This window comes from Venturia canescens, chromosome 1 (assembly GCF_019457755.1).
Source record: "Venturia canescens isolate UGA chromosome 1, ASM1945775v1, whole genome shotgun sequence".
Taxonomy (NCBI): Eukaryota; Metazoa; Arthropoda; class Insecta; order Hymenoptera; family Ichneumonidae; genus Venturia; species Venturia canescens.
The window spans coordinates 30,492,170-30,513,755 of NC_057421.1; the positions used below are offsets into that span (position 1 = coordinate 30,492,170).

A 21,586-nucleotide genomic window follows, 5' to 3' on the forward strand; every position below is an offset into this window, starting at 1 on the left:
AGAAAATATACGTATTTGGTTTTTATAATAATTACGATCCTTACGATGCTTCGTTCAAATAAAAAATTAAAACGAAACGATGCGATTGTAAAGGGACAAATTATTAAAATTTAATTCCGTTTGCTCGTTACTTGTTCAATCTCAACGAAAATTCTCAAACATACTTGAAGCGAAGGATTTCGACTTGCAAAGCAACATTTTCTTGTTCTCTGTGCCTTTGTCAAATACACTTGGTCGATTTGTTGATATAGGTCTTTTACTTCGTTCATTCTTGAACTCTGTACCGATTCGATGCTCAAAAGCGTATACCTTTCGCGTTTGCATCGTCGTCTTGAGTTCATAATTCGTTTTCGGTCGTACGCTAACAAGATTTGCTCGATTTTTACAAGCATACCTCGTTGGATCTCTCGCAGCGAAAACGTTCGAAATATTCATGGAATTCTTTCATGAATTTCTCAAAACGATGTTACTCCCTGGATATATACACAGTTCCTCCTCTCGTTTTCGTTTAATGCCTTTCCTGTGAGCTTCCGGTTGCCTGAAAGGGCTGTGCTCGGTCCTCTTTTCCCCTCGGAGAGACGAAAGATGATGCTTCTACGTCTGATCGTATATTGTGTGTCTCCATTCTTCCAATACAGATGTGTACACATTGGAAGTATTACCGAAGTCTAAGTTTTTCTCTACAAATTAATATGTTTAAACTTTTATGTCAAAAATATTATTTCTTTCAATGACTATTACTTTTTTAATATTAATCTTGAATCGAGCGATCGGAGTGCTCATTTTTGCGACATGAAAAATTTTGTTCGATTCAAAAATTTAGTTTCATTCGAATAAGAAATGTTCGAATTACTGGAAAAATTCCTTCGTCACCGAAAGGATCTGACCCTGAAACACTTAACGATAAAAATACGAAAAAAAAATATAATTTCTTTTGCCAACGACGTTCTTCAAACCTCCTAATTTTACTCATAGGAAAAAATGAAATTCGTGGGAACATTTCGGTCAGTAGTGTTCAGGTGAATCTAAGGACTAGGAAAAATTTCACATTTTCACAATCTATCAGTAACTGTTTATAATCTTATCCGTTGAATTGCGATTCACAAAAACATGTACGATCATTGTCAACTACAATAATAATTCATATTTTATTGCTGTTTTGTGTTACAGGCTGCAAATTTCCATCGCACTGGAGCGGCAGTTGGTTTCAATCTGGAGTTCAGGGGATGGTTGTGGTTAACGGGACAAATATATCATCCAAAGGACAATGCATGCAGGCCGACGGCGAAAAATTTATCATCCTCGAACAGTAAGTTACTTTGGAATGTATTTTTCTTCGCGCGCAATGCTAGTCAAATAAATAAGTTTTATTGCAGTCAGATTAAAGCAGCGTAAATTGACTGCGTTTACAAAAACTCTATTATCTCGGCAATTCCATTAAGTATAATAGGTCGACAAAACACACAGTGCGCAATAAATATAGAGGGTGAAAATAGTCATTCATTTGAAATAACATGAATTTACTCATAACGAACTCAGCTTTCGAAGCCTGGTGGAACGGAAAAGTCCTTTCAAATATTCACTGACTCGCCCAGCGCTTGTATTACCATAATGCCAATAATTAGAAGTCGAATATATGAATCAATTTTAACTTGCTGAAAGTGAATGGAAAGTTTGGAGAACGATAGAATATTATATGCTTCGAAAATCCTCTTCTGAGTGTCTCTTCTATTCATGCACATACGAAAGTTTATAATACTCCGAGTTAGCGGAGACTCGACATTACTTATTAGACAGTGCATTAGTCAGAACACAGGATGAGCATTATCGACCTGAAGATTCACGAACTTATTGAATATAAAAAACTACGGTTGGACCCAAGAGAATTATTTCTCTCCACACCGCACCGGTTTTGGACACCGGCGCGTTCTTCTTTTTTTTTCTTTTCTAATCACGCGTCGGTTCTATAGCCTGGATAACTCATATTGTATCGCGTTAACTATCGTATACAGTCGAGCGTTTCCTCGTTATATTGCGAGATGAGTGAACACCGCTGCGGGCCACCCCAGAGCTTTTATTAATTAAACGCCGATCGTATGGGAGTAGATCGGAGACGAAAAACTCTAGCGTATTGATGGGAGGTCCTCACGCTTCACGGTTATCGTGTCCCAATGTGTGCGAACACACAAGTGTGTCGAATGAATACAGTACGGCCGTATTCGGTCACGATCCCTGGTCCTCCCCCGCATTCTCGTTCTTTCTTCCTCTTCCCCTTCGTCTCTCATTCCGTGTGTGTTTCATCGTAAATGTACTCTGACTCAAATTTTTCATCACATTTTTAGTTACTCTTTTCCCTCTATCTCTCTCTCTTTCTCTCACGTTCACATGCTTCTTCATGTCAAACAAAATTCCATGATGATGGAAATTCCTGTAATCGAATCCTCTCGTGTATTCGAGGGCCTCGACACACTTTTCGTACTAAAAAATTGGCAACATGCTACTCGTGATGAGACTCTCGTCGATCTGCCGAGGGAATTGGAATTATTATTTTTTTTTGCAGGTTTAACTCAGAGCTTGCATCCGAGCGAAGAGCGCTGAATCAATCGAACGAATTTCTATTGAAGCAGACAGTCGATTCGACGCGAGGAATTATTCGAATAGTTAATCTCATTCACATGGATGATTCGCCGTTTTTCTTGAAATCTATCCGATGTTGATGTTTCCTGTGGAGATCAAAATTCAGGGAGTTCAATTTGCTTTTGTTACAAGTTCTTGATTCTGTACACATACACAATTACCTCAAAAACGGCAGATTTGAGATTCCACAATGAATTCTCAGGCTAATAAAATATTGCGGATTCCGACGAGATTTTAATCCTCGATCAATGTTTCATGTTGGTACGTAGGTTCTGGAGAGCCGAAGCAGAAAAAAAAAACAAATTTGAGATCCAAAAGACAATAATACGAAGTAATGGGAACTCGCGTAGAAACCAAAGTTCAGAAATTCTAAACCGAAAAAAGAAGATTAAACTAATCTGCTAAAAGTTTCGCTTGTTGGAATTCATCTTTCGTATAATTGTTTCCGTTTTACATTATATAGGTGCACGGCTACATTTATATGAGCGCTAATACTCAAGACACCGGATTGCCATTGTCTCGAAATGTTTTAGCTCGAGAGGCAGATGTACAAGTGGGTGGGGTTGACAACGCCCTTGTGGAATGGATCATTATTGTTTGCGCAGGGCGGAAGAGCAACGAGAAAATATCCTTCTCTTCATTCTTCTACCTTTTCCCCACTAAAATCTTCTCTCGTCTCCTCCCATTTCTTCCGTAACCGTGGGATTACGTTTCGCGTTTTCGAGATACGCACAAAGGATGCTCCGGATCTCAGTACAGCCGTGGAAGAACGAGAAATCGGAGCCAGAAGATACAGATATTTGCCAAGGGGAAGTTGAGCGAGGGAGATAGAAGGATTGCAAGAGCAAAGAGCGAGAGAGATTTTCATTGTACCTATAAATATATGTATACCCACACACAGCGATAACAACGACCTCGTTGGTGAGGGTCTCGCTCGAATCTAAATCCGCGTAGATTCGTAATCCAAGGATTACACCGCGCGCTGATCCAATTTCGGACGAGCTTTCGGCACTCGGCTTTGTGTGCGCGAACGTCTGTTTTTGTTGGTCGCTTCTACTTCCGCCTCGCTACAGCCCGAGGGAAAGGACATGGTTTCTGGTTGCCATATGAACGGAAAGAGAAATAAAACAGACGTTTCTTTCCAGTCTCAGATGAAATGTCCCATTATGATTGTATAATTTCGAGCATATATTTCCAATTTCATTACTCTAATACTCTCGTTATCTTTTCACGCTTGGTTCTGACTGTGGCAACTGTTGTTTGAAAATTAATCATCTCACATGGACGCAGGGTTATTTGCTCTCCGGATGAATGAGGTCTGAGGAACTTGGAACATTTCATAATGTCGTGTGCTATTATGACGATTGTAATTGGCAGAAAGGCCGCATAATGGCACAATAAAGGTTTTGAAATGAGTACGAGCATCGGTCAAAACTTTGGTTGATCAAAAAAGTTAAATAAAAACGTTTGGAAATTGAGATAATGCATTTGGTCTAGTATATTTGACAACCTTTTGCTGGGATATCATTGCATTAATATATAATACATCGTTCGTTGAAAATTTTAGTGAATTTCGAGCGACTTCTCCGGTAACTTAATATTTATATTTGAAATTATGGAAACTTCGATAATTCGTGGATAATTAAAGCTAATTTTAACAAATCTGGCACAAATATGATCGAGAAAATGCTGCAAATTAACTTATGGCAGTTTCTAGATTGATATCGAATACAAAGCGAACTGTTTCCATATTTCTTTGAAAATGACATTTCTTTAATTATCGATCGTATCAAAAGTGGGAGTTCTTCCAGTTCCATGAAAATAAAAATGAAAATTCGATTTGAAGAAGCAGAATCGTTAAAATAAAAAAAGAACAAAGAAACAATAGCATTCTCGAAACAAATCGGTGTAACACAATAAATTCGGCGTTAGAAAATGAGATTGAGCGATAAACGATTGCAAAGATATATAGAATCAATATGGTGAGATAAGTAACAGACAACGTTGGAGTCTTCAAGTCGTGGAAGAAAAGAAGTAAGAAGGCTTGAAGTTAAAAAAAAATGAACCACGTGAAGATAAAAGCAAAGAGCCGAAGAAGAATAGAAGGAAAACTCCGTGGCGAAAAGAGTTGAACGCTGGGGATATACAACTGAAAAGAAATAAGAAAGAAAAGGAGGAGTTTACGTTGTGCGGAACCAGCAGCCAATTTTCCGTTAGTCCGGTGTTTTCAAATCCGGGAGGGCAACCCCTCCTTTACCGACATAAGCGATGCGACAAAAGTTTCAAGACTAAAGCCACAAGTATCAATGATAAAAAAATAGCTTATGACTTTGGAAAAGTAACTTGTGCTTATTTTATACTATGAACATAAACAAATCTATATAAAAAATTTAAAAAAATATTCTGAAAAGATGTTCGTTAGATCGAATCCATAAAATACTCAAAAGGCATTCAAATGGAAAATATAATGCACGAAAAGTACCAATTATATAACGCGTCTCGTTCTTGATGATAACCAAGGGTAGTTGCTGCTCAAATCACAATATTCAGATTTTTTTTTTGTTTTTTCTCCTGGCCCTCCTGCAGGAGTTGCTCTCGATGCTGATATCGTTTTCTTGTGTGTCACGGATCACGAGTCAGAGTACAAAAAATTACATTTACAACGGAAATATAAAGAACTTTGGAGGCTTTACAATACGCCTAAAGAAAAGAGAAAGAAAAGATCGAGGTCGAGATCTAATGAAAGGAGGAAGAGTGAAGATGCGAAGTTTCAGGACATGCAGAAGCAGTTGGATAATATCACTAGTCTCGTAGTTCAATTTTCTGTCTCAGCGGCGTCACGCAGAGCTCACAAGTTTTCGCGAAATTTTACAACAAACCTGTACAAGAAGAATCTTAAAATTTTGTATCGGTTCTGTTACAGAATAAATGATTTCATTTCTTCTGCGTTCTGACCATCCCAATGTTCACATCTACAGCTCTGTGTGAGGCCGTTAGAAAACGCGTTAGGAAACAAATATATAAATATAACAGTTATCATGATAGCGCTAAAGGTCTACCTTGGTTATCATTGAACTTATATATGAAGCGTCTCGTTTAAAAATGACCCTCCCACCTGGCCCCTCGAGCAGAGACACCAATACACCCCGATAGCTGTTGTTATTTCATCTCTAAACAGTATGAGCATCGAGAGCAACTCCTGTTGCCACCCGGAGTGCTGTCATCAGGGGGAGGCCATGAGAAAAAAAAACACTCTGAACGTTGTGATTTGAGCAGTATAACTAACGTTACTATCTTGGTTATCGATCATCTTCGAACGAGACGCTTTAAATAATTTCTTTATATAATCGTTTAATTACAATTGCATTCACTCGATGTATTCGTCGAATACTTTCTTCTTCATCCATTTGGAATAACCTCGCACGAGTATTATTCCGGTTAGTAATCACATAAGAATCAGGCTCCATGAATGGGAAACGTTTTCACGAAAAGAGTAAACACCACTGACATCTCGACCCTGACTCACAGGGAACCATGTGAGCAAGAAGACTGAATTGGGAGTTTGAGAGAGGGATGAACGAAGATTAAGCAAATTGAAACGTAGCGAAACCTTGGGTGAGAAAACATATTATAGGTACATACGTACATTAGTATATATATATTAACATGAGAACCGCTCCATGAGAAAACACAGAGAGCGCCGAGAGTTGAACGAAAATGATGTGAGCGGCTTGGGGTTGTTCGCATTAGGAAATCTAAGACTATGGTTATATGCTTTCCACCCACTGCTTATAATGTACGAAGCGATTTCAGGCGGAAAAGAGAATGAGAGAGGGAGAGAGATACGGAAATCTGAAGATTATCGCGGTGAGTCGAACTGAGAGCTAAGTTTTAATTAACATAATGGAAAGAGCAAGAGAGAGGGAGAGGGAGAGGACGGAAGCGAAACGTTAGCGTTATTAACCCCCTTGTGATCGCGTTCTCCGTTCCCGTGATCAGTAGATTTGGAGAGAAATATTTGCGGATTGGGTCGAATAAAACGTGAGGTCTTGACGTCATTGACTGTAACTAGAGACCTTTCAATGATATGAAATTTTCATGCGAACGATCTGTCCTTTGACATTTCCCGGGATCTAGTTAATAAATGGGACACGTGATATATCTTTAAAGGTATTTTTCTTATTGCTACACAACAAGAGTTATAATTTTGTGAAAATACCATAATTACACAATTGATATTCTTTTACACGCTTTTGTGAAGACATTTATCCGGTTGCATTATAAAATTTTTTGAAATTACGAGGCGATGGGTTATTCGATTTATTGGGACCAGTATTTTTGTAAAACCAATTACTTAGTCACCATCCCGACCGACATTACCGCGGAAGAAGTGCACGCTTGTACTGAGATAAATATAGCCCCTGTCCTTTCTGCGGAGGAATCGTTTATTCAACAAATTGAGACTCAAATAGGTCGAATCAGTTAGAACTTGATACGGAATAAAACATCGTAAAAATGTGCCTCACCGAGCAATGAGCTCGCAAGGATTTCATTATGATATTGACCGTAAGCATTTATTAGGTCGTTTTCTCGTAAAGTTTAACACGTTTTCATCACGATGTCTGTCCCAACGGCCAACCAGCGAAAAATAGTACTATTTTATGACCCTAATATACCTCGGATTTTAGAGCCCGGAATATAATAAGGTCGAGAAGGGTTTGGCGGATTTCTGACCGGCCGCTGTAGAAGGCTGATTAAAATGCAATTGGTAAGCGACCACAACGGCGTTGAGGCTACGAGTTTATATCTATTTTTCGTGGAAACACAAATCCTAAACCTTCCTAGCGCCACTAACCCAATTTAAAAACTTCATATTACCACCATCGTGCGGGATTAAATTTTTTAAGATTGTTAATTGGATATTTTAAAAAATGCACGAACAATAAGCAATGAACAAAATGAAGAGCCTTTCAAAGTACCTACATGAGTAAAGGATGCTTCTCAATCGTGATCAGTATGTTCTAAGATTAATCTTAATTAGAACGTAATTCAACTTGAATTGACTTGGTTGGATTAATTCAATTTCTCCAGTTTGTATCTAATATCGATACAATGGTGCGATAGTAACGCACACGCTCCAACCAACCATTGACACTTTTGAACACCTCACACGATAATTTACCTAATCAATCGATCGTCTAATCAACCACATTTATGTGCCCATAGTCAACTTTGCAATCTGTGCAGATACGTGGTGCCGTCATCCAGATTCTGTACATGTACAAAACTTGGTTATAAACTAATATTCAATCGTCTCTCTAATCCCAGTCGTCTAACAAATGCATCGTTAGGATATTCTAAGAGCAAGATCTCACTCCATTAAGCAATAAATCAAATGCATCTTCACCTCATTGAATATTCAACAACTATGCTCATGAAAAAATCATCATCGTTGGAGTTCCAATCTAAATAAAATTTGATAATGTTTAAAAGTGCCTTGGAGAATCGAAATTTGCCTGATGAAATTCAAGTCACCTTTGAGATTAGTGAAATCCAATATTGGCAAACATATTAGATGATTTTTGGATAAAAGTGCATTGTTCATACGTAATCGCTTGGTAGATTCAGGTACAATAAAATAGACAAAATTCTTCCAACATTTTATTTATTAACGCTCATGTTTGTAAGTAAAATATTATTCTATCATATATAAAATATGATTTGTTAATAATAAACTGCTTTATTAATAAAGTTTTTATTCTGTTTAACTAAATAACGCATAACATTGTGTGTTTCCTCTTATTTTCATTTTCGGCACTTTTCATTTAGAAATTCGAAAACTTTTTCACTCTGTATTTGAGTTATACGAAGCTAATTATTTTCCGCATTCTCTACCCTCTGGTTCTGCATTTACGGAGGGAGAATTTTCTCGTTCAAATATATGTACGTGTACATTTTGAATATATATTGGCAAAAGGTTTAGTGTAGGTGTATTATTTTCGAAGCCCTAGGCGGAAATCTCATCCAGCGCTGCGAGAGAAGAGTCAGAATCCACAGACCCTTCGGTAAATTCTCGAACATACCTGTCGGCCCTCTAGCCCCAGGCTTTTTCATAAATTTTAAGGGGTCATGAGAGATCATTATGGTGAGCACCACCTAGAATAATGATACAAATCATGCTTGAATTTTATCATTTTCGCATCATTTCGGCGAGTTAATTAAGTTTCGGTTTAATTTTTATTTTTAAAGCGGCCATTTTTCAACTATCAAACAATCGATTTTAAACATTTTTATCGTCAGTAAGGGTAAAAAAATGTTCACATTCATACGCCATGACTCGATTAAACACCAACATTTAACTACTATAGTTAAGTTGTTAGCATTAGTTTATATCTTTTTTACCGTTCATACCTACCTACAGAGGCATATATTTTTATGTATCGACATAGCGAGTCATAAATTTTAAGACTTCACACACGACAATTTTTCTACATTCCCGCACATCTCGTGGGATATAGTATCGTAATTGATGTCGTACGATCGATCCAGTGGACGGCCCATACAAAATTCCTAGGAAGAAATCAATAAATAAAGTGTAGTGTTCCCTGGGTATCAGAGGCAATCCGTAGGCGTGGGACGGTCGTTGATTTGAGTACGAGGCATTCTGTGCAAAAATCAGATCGTTTATTTCGGTTTAGCGCCAGAAAAATTTCGTGAGATTAATTTATGGTACTCGAATTTTTAATAGGGAAACCGAGTTCGAGCGATGTCTCGCTCGATCATCCATTTAATTGCATTTCAATCTTCTTTACAATTTTTCGAATAAATTTATGGAAGCTATTGAGCTGAAGACCTACCAGATCAAACTTTTCGAATTTTTTGCGCATGGGATATCACGAACATGTGGAAGCAGCATCAACACCAGTAGTGACGACCAGTCGCTTCTGGAATGCGACAAATCTATAATGGCCATTGAACTTCTGGTTCCATGTGTGCGATCCATGTACCAATATCTCTTTATTTTTTTCTGCAATCCTCCCATTGAAATTAGTAATGAAATTGACGTTAATATTCCACTGATCATCGCATTTTTTTATGCAAAATTTAATGGCTAATGAAATCATTTTACCATCAAATGAAACAATATAAATAATTATTAATCATAGTTCGAGTATTTTCCTTAAAAAATGTCGTGTCACATTCGCTGCGAAGGGCGCAGTTGCGAAAGTCTTGGAATTCAAACGAATATGGTGAAAGGATCATACGGTTTGAAATTCCCTACATTATGTATATCTGCGTATGTAAATGCAGCCGTAAATGGAATGTAAGAAGTAGGTACATGGCAGAATCGGCGTTTTAGCGTTAACCGAGCGTGTACCGGGAAACCTTTAACATTCTAACGGCTCGGTTTCCGCTCCGAGGTCCGATGGTGCGACCAGGAACGTCTGAGAGACACTGTGTATGCCACTGCTAGAATGGAATCTCATTCCCGAACATCACGCGAACACGAAGAAATGAGACGTGTAGACGGTCCTAGGATACGCCGGATAATAAAGCGTATTCCATTTAGAAGCAGTGAACTTGTGAGTTTTTTTTCAAAAATGCTCAGGGAAATGCGAGTACTTTTTGTTCCAAACAATCTTTACGCCTTTTTCAGGAATTGCAGTTTTGTAGTTTTGATAACTAGAACAAAATACGAATAGCGAAATGAATTGGAGGATTTGCGGTCCTCTTTTTCTTTTAAATAAAATGTAAATTATTATCTTATGGGCGGGAATCAAACTGGGGCCAATCTTGCACAAGGAAACCTATTAACTTTCAATCGTGATTTTTGAATCAACTTTTTAATTACGCGCTAGCTATTTTCACGATGGTGGAAATTCACATCAGCCATAATTTTGATAAAGCTTGTCCCTGGACACAGGAAGTTCGAAAAGGTATGCGGATCCAGTCTCATCCAAAAGCATTGTTTTGAATGAAGTTTCTATCTCAAAGCTAATATTTGAAGGGCTCAAATTGGCGATGTTCACCTCGTCGGTATTTTGGAATGATTCACAAAGGAACAACGCGAATAAACTCCTTTCATCAAGGCATGTGAACATGATTCTATAGTAAAATAGGAAAAAGAAAAGCGTTGTTTGTCAATGACGCTATGTGAGGTATAATCAGATGTTTTGTGTTGAAAATGTGATTGTCTGGTGTCTGCATTTACGATGACACAATAAACACAAAAGGAAATTGGATCTGTTGGTAGATTCGAATGGAATTTTTATTGAGAAATATGAATGTGGGACGACTGCGGTATACAATCAACGTTTGAATGTCTCAATGGTATTGTCGTTACTAGAACATTTAGTCAACGATTCGATTGTTTTCACCAAGAGCTCAATACGAAATTGCACACGGAGACACGAATATTTTCGATGAATTTGCTAGAAAAATTTGCTATGTTTTGCAGCAGCGCCGTTCTATATTGCCATTCTATTACATTTCACCAATGTGCATAGTAATTTTGATGCCGAAAGCAGTTCTCTCAAATTTTACTACGTACGACAGGCAAAATTTAGGTCTGCGACATTCTTACATCGAACGATGTATCGATATCCGAATGTCACTCGTGTCTTTGGCGAAATGTTAAAAATTGGTGAATTGGACTGGACAAATTGCTTGAAATTTTACTATGTGCCACTGGTTAATTTTCATGTTTATACTCGCAACGGCTCGTATAATTGGGGGGCGCATGAATTTTGCTATGTTATTGAGCAAAATTCAGTGCGGTAAAAGGGAAAATACGAAACTAATATGCAATTTTTCGTATAGCACAGAGAAACGACTGTTATGTTATCTCTTCAATTTTCATCAAACCATTTCATTATTTACTATGTTTTTGATAAAAATTCGCTCGGTCTTCATTTTTGAAATAGTACAGCGCGTGATTTACTATGAACTGTGGTAATGATTCCCCCAAACTTTTGCATTATTTGTCACACTTTGTAGCGATTATTATTATAATATCGATGTGGTCCGACGTTACTATAAAAACATAGTAATTTTTGCTATAAAAGTCTCTCCGTGCATATACACTAAAGCCCATAAATTCCAGGACAAAAATTAGAAAGGGTGCCGCCACAGTTACCCATCATGTTTTGTCTGTAACAGACATAAAGAATTTTCATTAATGATATTTATGAAAGCACCGAAATACATTTTGAAAATGACCATTTTTTGCCTCTAACCTGTTTTCGACGATATTGTATTTGAAAAAAACTATTGATCATATTGAAACACTCATTAGAAGTTAAATGTCGCCAACCAAAATGTTCCGCACCCTGCTGATACTTGACTGTGTCTAGTTTCCTCCCCATCACCTCGCAGTCCGTCACCTGTATCCGAGCAGTATGTCTGGCTATCACGATCCTCAGAAAAGTCGATACCTCAACACAACAATTCTACAATCTCCTACCATTGCTTCCGTCTATTAATACGTTTTTCCAACAATTCACTATTTCCTGCGTTTGTGCGAGCGTCACGTATGTGTGGGAGAAAAACTATGACACTCTTTTCTAAGCTATTCCAGTTCACTAGTTGTTGAGCACATATTAAAGAAACTCGTTATAAAAATGTACCCTCACCTGTGTACAATCTTCACATGTAATAATGCACAAACACTTTTTTGTATACGCAAAGTCGACGGACCTAGCCAAGCGTTGGCGAGGTCCGTCTTCCGTAGCCAGCTTCATTGACTCCCTTCAAGGGCCGATTCACTATTGAACTTTATCAAAAGTTCACTAGCCGTAGTTTGCTATTAACCCTAGAACGCATGACTGGGGTGTGAGCACACCCCACGCGAACTTCAAACTACGCTCCCGTCCTAACAAGTCACATTATCGACTGATTATCGACGGATTTTTTGATATATAAATTCAATTGAAATTAGTTTTATCGTACATCATTCTTTTCGTTATAAAAAAACGAAGAAAATGGTGTAGGATAAAGTCAGTTTAGCATCGTAGGACCGGATTTATAAACAAAAAAAGAGTGGGGTGCGTTCAAACCCCGGTCATGAGGTTGAGTATGAAAAAAGGCACATGAGGTGTAGGGTTAACAATGAAATATTGCTCAGTTTTAATCGATTTCAACTTCGAACGAAGAAAGCCAATATATTTTTTCGGAGCCCTGCGTATCACCGGTGTGAATGGCTGCAACAAAATAGAGTTCGTTGTAGGAATGAATGCGTAGAACTTTCAAAGCAATCGTGCTTACTTTTCAGTGTTGAAATATAAGCGAAAGACTGTATCAGTTGATATTCATTGTTGTGAAAGATATTAGTTATTGTGTGCACAATGAAACTACCTATAAAGCCTTTGCGTGTATTAAAAAAAAAACGTTTGGCGCTTTAATCGACTTCGGTATAGCTCGACAGGGCAAACTCGCGATGATTATTCATACAGTTGATGCAACACAGAGTCCGCAGAGTGGTCCTTTGATCAATATTCTTCTCCTAAAATTCTGTCGAAATAAGAGAGTTCAGACGTTCTCTTAGCCGGATCAAAGTGCAGTGGAAAAGGAGAGCCCTTCAGCGAGAGACTCGTCACATCGATTATTGATAAAATTCCATTTACGACTGTATAAATAATGGTTGGTAGTTGGTGGAACAGAACCAGGCAGATGAATAATCTTCAACTCAATATTAATAAAAAAGCAAGCAAAACAGTTCGAATCATATCCTTTTAATAAAATGTATAGTGCTTCCTCTTATAAACCCGAATACAAAACTAAGCTGGTTTATTTCTTGTCTTCTGGAAAGGATAAAAGTGTTTCTTACATTGGGATCTTATTCTTCTCAACTAAATTATGCACACAGCCAGTGTTTTTCAGTATTTTTTTCTTTTCCTGCTCTACGGAGTGACCGTAGTATTTTCTGTACTGTCCTATTTGAGTCTGCCCTCTGATGTCGAGGTCCCTTAAATATTGAATTGAGTGCAGTTTTACATACATGTGCAAAGCTCGAATATTTAGCATTTCCTGAGTCAAAAGTCTCGTAGGATTAGACGAAAACTTACACACTCGTCACAAGATATTCCACGGGATCTGCTGAATTGTTCTATGTCCTGGCTCACAGTAGGAACGGAAATTTTTTAAAACGAATTTCCTCGACGGAAACTCTCGACGAATACCCGATATTTCCTGGCTCTCCTACTTCACTGCTTAATCTTTCGTGATCTGCTGAAATCAAACAGAATATTTAGAGTACACTGAGAATTATTTACTGATTTAGGGTCATATACATTATTTCTATTCACGATTTCATACGGAAATAAGCAAACGGTGTACATATATACTTCGTACGATATACAAGCATCAGTCAATGGAATTCGCAAAACCGAAGAAACCGTGGTCGGCCTACCGTGTATCGTATCTCTTCCTCTCTCATACACTCTGCCAGAGAAATCAGCGAAAGAACAGCTCGTCAAAGTCTTTTTCATGCAAAACACGAAAGCTTGTTTCTTCATAGAGTCATACTTAATAAATGGAAAGCATTTGCATTTACGAAACTGCACGTATGCCTGCACCAATTTGTATAGTTATGTATAAGAATATTTCTATCTGCATACATACTTAGGCATAGACCGACGAAACAGCACGAAACCCAAAACATGGAAGGCCCGTAATGCGTTTCGTGAAAAAGTACTTAAAGTCTGGTTCATAAAGCGGTTAGACCGTTTCCTGGAAATCCTCACACATCAACGTCGCCTTAGAATGTTTCATTCTGAAATGATGGTCTGTTCTATTAAACGAGATGACAGGTCTGTTCTTGTTTCTATATTTTCGATAACCTCGATAAAAAAACTTATCAAATCCAAAATTCGATGTGTCCAAGAAAAGCGAATTCATCAGTTGTGTTATTTCAATTGAATCAACACGACTTTTAACGCTCCTACAAATGAAATATCCCGCAAGAAATCCTCATTGCCTCCTTTTAATCGAGATTTTAGCCCAAACGTATTGATTGCTTAGAGCCCCTTAGGATGATCTCTTCTCGCTGAAATAAAAGTATTTTTATTTAACTTACTCACGGTCAGCAAATTCAATATAAAAATATAAAAACAAGAGTTAAAATGATGGTGCAAATTTCTATTCTTCCTTCATTTTTCTGCGGTTTAGTTGGAGCTTGTGTTTACCCATGTGGCTCAGACAGAAGTGTATATACCGCGAGGTGGAAGAGCTTCTTCTCTCTTCTTCGTCCTGTGCACACAATTTTATCGGGCCAACTGCGGGAATGACCCACAGTGTGCAAGTAATATCGGCAAAGTGGCGTTGCTCGAAGGAAAGGGCTTCTCTCCTGACCATACTACGGTGGATAATGGTATATACCCCGACCATGCAGCGCAGCAGGACCAGCAACGAGCACTATGAAAGCAACGACTAACCACAGTAACGCCACAGTGTTAGGCTATTCGATATACATATATAGACGGGGTGAAAAAGAGAGCAAGATAGGGAAGGGGCAAGACAGAGAAAGAGACAGAGAGAGGGGCGAGAAAGGGGGGGGGGGGGGGAAGCGGAACATACATGTATATGTTGTATATGTACATAATGGGATGGCTGCCAGGCACGCAAGTTATGTGCTGAACGTGAGCTCGAGACCACGACCTACGACAACCACCCCACGACAGACTCTCTTCTTATACTCTTTTCTCTCGTTTGTTCACGAAGAACCATAATATAGAATACATGCCGGCACCCTTTCACTTAGAGCTTTCTGCTCCAGATCTCCAAGCTTTTTTTCTTATCAATTTTTTCTATGAAGATGAATATACCTTTGAGTTGTATCTTTCATACTATGACGTATAGAATGTATGATTAAAATATGAAGGGGAGAATTATCCACTTCTCGCCTGTGCTTATTGGAATGCGACATGTATAACTGTGACAAAAAATTAGCAAATGAAAATTGTGGGAATTGACGTAGCCTGCATATGCGGATTGGATAACAGTTCGAACGGAAGCACTCACTTTCCTGATTCTTCTGTCACACGGTTTGTGAAGTAGTACGCTCAGGCTGCATCGTCCACAAATATCAATGGGGTTATAATTCAATAGATGGCTTCGAATTGGCATCATGAACAAATTCGATACGAGTGGCGTTTACGTCCAGGACGACGTACTTATATACCTCTTCATGTACTGCACACGTGTACTTGTGGCCGAGGGTAATTATCATAGAAATGTGGCTTTGTTGCCCACCGCCTCGTCGCATTTCCACGCTGTTTAAAATCAATAAACTTTGGCCCGGGGCGAGGTTTCGAAACCGGTATCCTACACGCATATGCTCATGAATTGAGTTGTATAGTTATATACCGAGTGCATCGGAACCCAGAGGAGAGTCAGTGTGTTGAGGTCACTTGAAATTTCACTGGCTATGTAGAATTTTTGCCGAAAATTAGTCAATTTGAAACTAGGCCTATGAAATCAATGACTCCAATGCATCCTTTGAACAGTCCAATTGAAATTTCAGTTGTTTATTGAATATTAGAACCTTCATTCAGCCTTTGATAATTATAATTCTTCATTGCGCAGGCATTTGTGCTGCCTGGTCTGCATTACTAGTAAATTAAGCTTCGATTTACAATAAGCCCATTTTGATGCAATAATCCTATCAGCAATCCATTGTTACAAATGGATTAAAATTATGCAATGTGGGCTTTAGTTCAAATCATAATTACGTCCCATTCTAGGAATTTTTTTTATTAATTATTATTAATGAAAAAGCTACGAAACGTAATTATATCCACTTATCGTTTGAGACTTCTGGGAAATCGAATAAGTTTTGGCACGTGATTGGGTATTTGTGGGAATTATTTGAATGCCTGAGCTCCAATCATTTGGATTCAAATGAAAAAAAAAAAAAAAAAAACACTGCTAATTGATTGAAGGTACCCAGATATCTGTGGAGAAAAAGCCCCAAATAACGCCTTCAATATAACATTTTTCCACGGATAGAAAACGTGTCAACCATTGAAAAAGTCAGTCTCCATGAAGATGATTTGTGCCTCGTACAGTGGATCACCGTTCTTCTCGTTGTTCTTACGATCGAGAGGCTCCACGCGTCGCTTGGCATATTAATAGATCGACGGTGGTTTATTGCACGATAAAACATGAGAAATTATTGAGAGGACTTACTGGGTGCGACAGGAAACTGGGATGGGAGAAAAGGGAGTGAACGGACGTCGTGCGCTCGTTGCTTGGGGTGCTTTCAACCCTCGTCTCTACTTCACACAGCATCGGAAATTTCATGCCAACTCGATCAACATTCAATTTGAACTACTGTTTTTCTCCTCGTTCTAATAACTTCATAAGAATTCATTCGTTTTTTGTCAGCAGGCCAGTTTTTTCGGTTTCAAGATATTCACATTTTTAGCTTAAAAATGAGTGGAAAATTTGAGCTTTTCTGCTCGGTCATTCAGAAAACTCCAAAATAATTCTTCAAAGCTGAAGCATTTGTCCGGATGTTTTGAAAAACCTTATAGCTCACCTGGAGGGTAACGCCATATTAGATTTTTGAAATATCGACGAATAATTAGTGAGTTGTGAATATTTATGGTGGTCGTAAAATTCAGACGGAATACCCGATATTTGGGTGTTTCGATACATATTTATCGCAATATACATGAACTTGCTGGAGGCTGAACATTCTCGTTAAAATATGAATTTCCGAAACGATCATGAGCCAGTCGTTAGCGGCTAAATAAATACGCGATTCAAGATGGATGTTTGTGCATGTGCCGTTTCAAATAATGCGTCAAAATATTGGCTGATGTGATCTCACGCTTAAATCCTCTTGTTAAGGATCGATAGTTGGAAATTCTACGTAACACGACAAAGTTTAAGCGTTTACAACAATATGTATACTATTGTATACACATATGTGGCTTTATTTCTTACAAGCAATTATGTTTGCATATGGCTATGTCTATTGCAAATTGAGATGAATAAGGAAAATAAGGAATGGGCATTAAATCAGAATTCAATCAAACTTCATAAGATGTATGGGCACGAGAGCTGTTTTTAGATAGCACTCTAATTTTTTTCATGTCTTAAAATCCAACATTTCTTTTCTATGACTGTGAAATTTCAAGACCCCTTATCGACTGTTTGGTTGAAACATTAAGGTATAACTGGATGGATAGGCTCGACCAAAAATTATATCTTGGTCGGAATTTCCGTACTTCGTGATGCAATAAAAATCTGAAAAAATTCAACAACATTTGGAAAGCTATGAACAACAATTATCAATAATAATATTGCCCAAAAGTAAATAACAAATTGTTTAAACAATTAATTATTCAATAATTTTGCGGTGACCCATTGTTTTTTTTTACGAATCGGATGTGCGCGTTTTTCTGAATGCTCATGATTTTTTTCAGAATTTTCATGGATTTTTGAAATTCCCTTATTTAAATTTTTTAAGTGGCTCTATTTGGACATTTTTGATCCAGTAACCTTGAGACTTTTCAAAACTGATGGTAAATATGTCTTCTAAAACATATCCAAAATTCAAATTTTTCAAAATTTTTTCAAGAAATTTCAAAAATCCACGTAAGTTCTGAAAAAATTCATGAGCATTCGGAAAAATAGACACATTTGATTCGTAAAAAAAAACAATAGGTCACCGCAAAATTATTGAATAATTAATTGTTTAAACAATTTGTTATTAACTTTTGGGCAATATTGTTATTGATAATTGTTGTTCATAGCTTTCCAAATGTTATGGAATTTTTTCGGATTTTTATTGCATCACGAAGTACGGAAATTCCAATCAGATATAATTTTTGGTCGAGCCTATCCATCCAGTTATACCTTAACAATCGAAAAGTACAGAAATTAACATATCGCTTATGGCCACAATGACTCCTCAACCATATTCAACTCAAAATTTAATATATTTCTAAATTAGATGTCAAAGATTAAAACTATTATTCACATGAATTGAATCACACGAAATCTAATGGTACGATAAAAAAGGGGGTCAACGGCCATCTGAATTGGAAATATTGAGTCGAAGACAAAAAATGGTTACAGAATCTTGAAATTTTGTAGGCCCATACGTTACTTGTCATATACTATAGTGCAACCTACATCATATTGTCAATGAAAGTGTCAGCTTTATTTTTCAGGATAATATATGGTGATCTAATCACCATATATTATGATCTGATCTCTGATCTAATCTGTCAATTGACTAGGTTCAACTTTGTCAAACATTGCCTTTTCACAATGTACTATCGAATCATGTGAAAGACTCGGAATGCAATATTTTCTGTAATGCGCTCAACTTAAATATTATTTACGATTAAAAAATTAAGATAACGCTTTTTGTACTAATATTCTGCTATATGTGAATGACCGAGGTAGTTCCTTTAAAAAAATATGGAAAGACTGTCAACTATAAATATCCTCAAATATGAACTGTATACTCAATTAGACTAAATATTAAGAATTACAGTTTTTTATTTTAGTCGTCATTCTCACGCTCCATAGTCATCATCTTCGATCCGTGTAGTGATTCCTCTCAGTCCAAAACATATGTCAATATTTATCAAACTCGCATATTAAAATCGCGTGTGTACGATTAAAGATGCACGTCCAATTTCAAGATTTCTAAAAACATTTAAAGTGTATAAATATAGGGAAAGGTGATGAGATTGCTCAAGGCAGTAATTAGGCAAAACTTGGTGCAGAAAAAGGTAAATGAGAACAGTGCAAGTACGCGTAATTGTTTTCGTCTATTTCCTCTGACCGCGGATACGAGACAAATGATAAAAAAAGATATAGAAGTCAAGTGTGAACTAAAGTAAATGTGTTTGTGGAAATGTTATTCGCTCGAACACATTATTCGTTCGCTGTAAAAAACCAGGATTGTAATGGGTGTAATATCGTTGATCTTTCTGCGGTAAGGTTCAAGAAAGAGAGAAAGAGAGAGTTAGAGAGAGGATGGAGCGGGTAGCTCTGGCCGATAAAATTTGTTGTGTGTACTCGAGAGACCTCTGGGACGAGTAAATTATTCGTTTTGTAGAATCGGGTATCTACCACTCGGCGACGCTTACGTTCTAGTGGCTTTCCTATCCGCCGATGCCCGGAAAAATAGGTGCAGCGGTGTTCCCACGTTGCACTCGATTCCATATCGCCTATGGCGGTTTTCCGCTCACTCTATTTTCTTCATGAATACTTTTCCGCTCCTTTTCCAGACATATTTATATGTGAAAACGTTTGCACATACATGTGCAACTATCCTCGGAGCGCCAACATGGAGCCACATCCGAAAACGGCTGCCTTTTTTATTACACGCGTAACACACGATTTTTAGACGAAATATTATGCAATCACTCGTGGAGTTATTGCTGATTGATGAAACTTTCTACGTGTGGGAGGCAGATTTTCAGTAATTTTGAGTTCTATTCGAAGTTTATCATCCATAATATCTCAAATTTTATTTATTTACCTGATGAAGTCACTTGGGTAGGGTTCAATATGTCCAATAACCAAAGTGGAGAATTGTCAATATTTCTAAATTTTTTAAGTTGTAATGTAAGATTGGAAAAAAATAAGTAATTCGAAATTCTTATTTCCGATCGACTATTTAACACATTACGTGTTTAATCGAATATTCCTTTTTTGAATTCGTACTTACTCGAAAATATGTATTTCGATAGTTTTCATTTCGAATGCAATTTTAACAAGCCATACGAACGTCAAAAGTTCATATTTTCGAATTAAAAATGGAGAGTAGTTGGTTTATAGACAGACTAGAATATGGAGTAGCAAAAATCAAAAGTACATTTTTCGAGCCTATAAACCTTAGATATGCAGAATAGCAATGGCTCGAAAAGGCGAAAGTCAAAATGGCGATATTTTCCGCTGCACTTCTTTATTTTGATCAGTCGACATTCTAATGGTTTGCTATTTGACCGTCCGACTTTTTGATGTTTCAGTATTTCAACCTCAGTAATATTTCGTCTTTCGTTATTATATTTTCGAAATTGTGAATATTCACAGTACTGCTAATCGTAGTAAATTATTAATCGAAAACGTGATATTCGAATTTTCAGAAAATCGATATTTTAGTCGTCGCTTTATGAGCGATTGTTGCATTCTTTTGAGGTTTCTACTCTATTTATTTTCGACAATCAGACCTCTGGTCAAATTGATCCATCTTTATATCGTCATTCGAAATTTATAAACCCGAGATTGTAGCTGTTCGAAATTATCCTCACCCATTATATTGATATTTGAACGAAGAACAGTAATGTTTGGTGAGAAAGAGTAATTTTTCATATATAATAATATCATATTTACCTCTTTACAGAGCATTGAATCGACTCTAAAATCATATTGATGTAACACACAGTAAGCGAAAGAAGAATTTTAATGTAATTTCTGGTACTCTGGAATTACCTACTTTTCAATGACCCACAGACATTCGATCGACGGTGCATTATTTTGAGCGAACTCTCTCCCCCCCCCCTCTCTCTCTCTCGCCCCTTCTCTCTTTTTCATTTTATCTCCGTAGATGAGCTCACGAAAAAAATCTACCGTCGTTAATGTCAGACTCGAATATTAGCACCGAAGCGTGTGGAAAGCCCGAAGGGAATGGAGGGCTGCAGAGGCAAAAGCCAGTGGATCGCTGACGTTGAAAGACAAAAATTGGGTCAACCCAATTATGTCCCAGGCAACGGGGTCTTCGAGGCACCGAAAGAAAAAGGAACGTAGCAAGGAGTATAGTGAAAAAGCTTTCGGAGCGATGATCATCTTCATTTGTCTTTATTCTTTTAGATACGACGTTAGATTCGTCATTAGAGAAACATTTGTTTTCTTCCTCTATTCGGTTGTAAAGCTTTTTCAATTCATTTTCACAATCAAATGTACTCGATTCTATTGATTCTATCAT

The 21,586-nt window shown here is 37.4% G+C and overlaps 1 protein-coding gene across 2 annotated transcripts in view; it reads left to right on the top strand.

Annotated features, from left to right (window-relative positions):
* The window catches only part of LOC122414064 (uncharacterized), a 177,291-nt gene that overhangs the window by 129,653 nt on the left and 26,052 nt on the right, over positions 1 to 21,586 (top strand). For both annotated transcript variants that reach the window (XM_043424887.1, XM_043424898.1), the window contains exon 3: positions 1,171 to 1,309. In XM_043424887.1, coding sequence (XP_043280822.1) covers positions 1,171 to 1,309 — 139 coding nt within the window. The remainder of the gene's footprint in view (positions 1 to 1,170; positions 1,310 to 21,586) is intronic.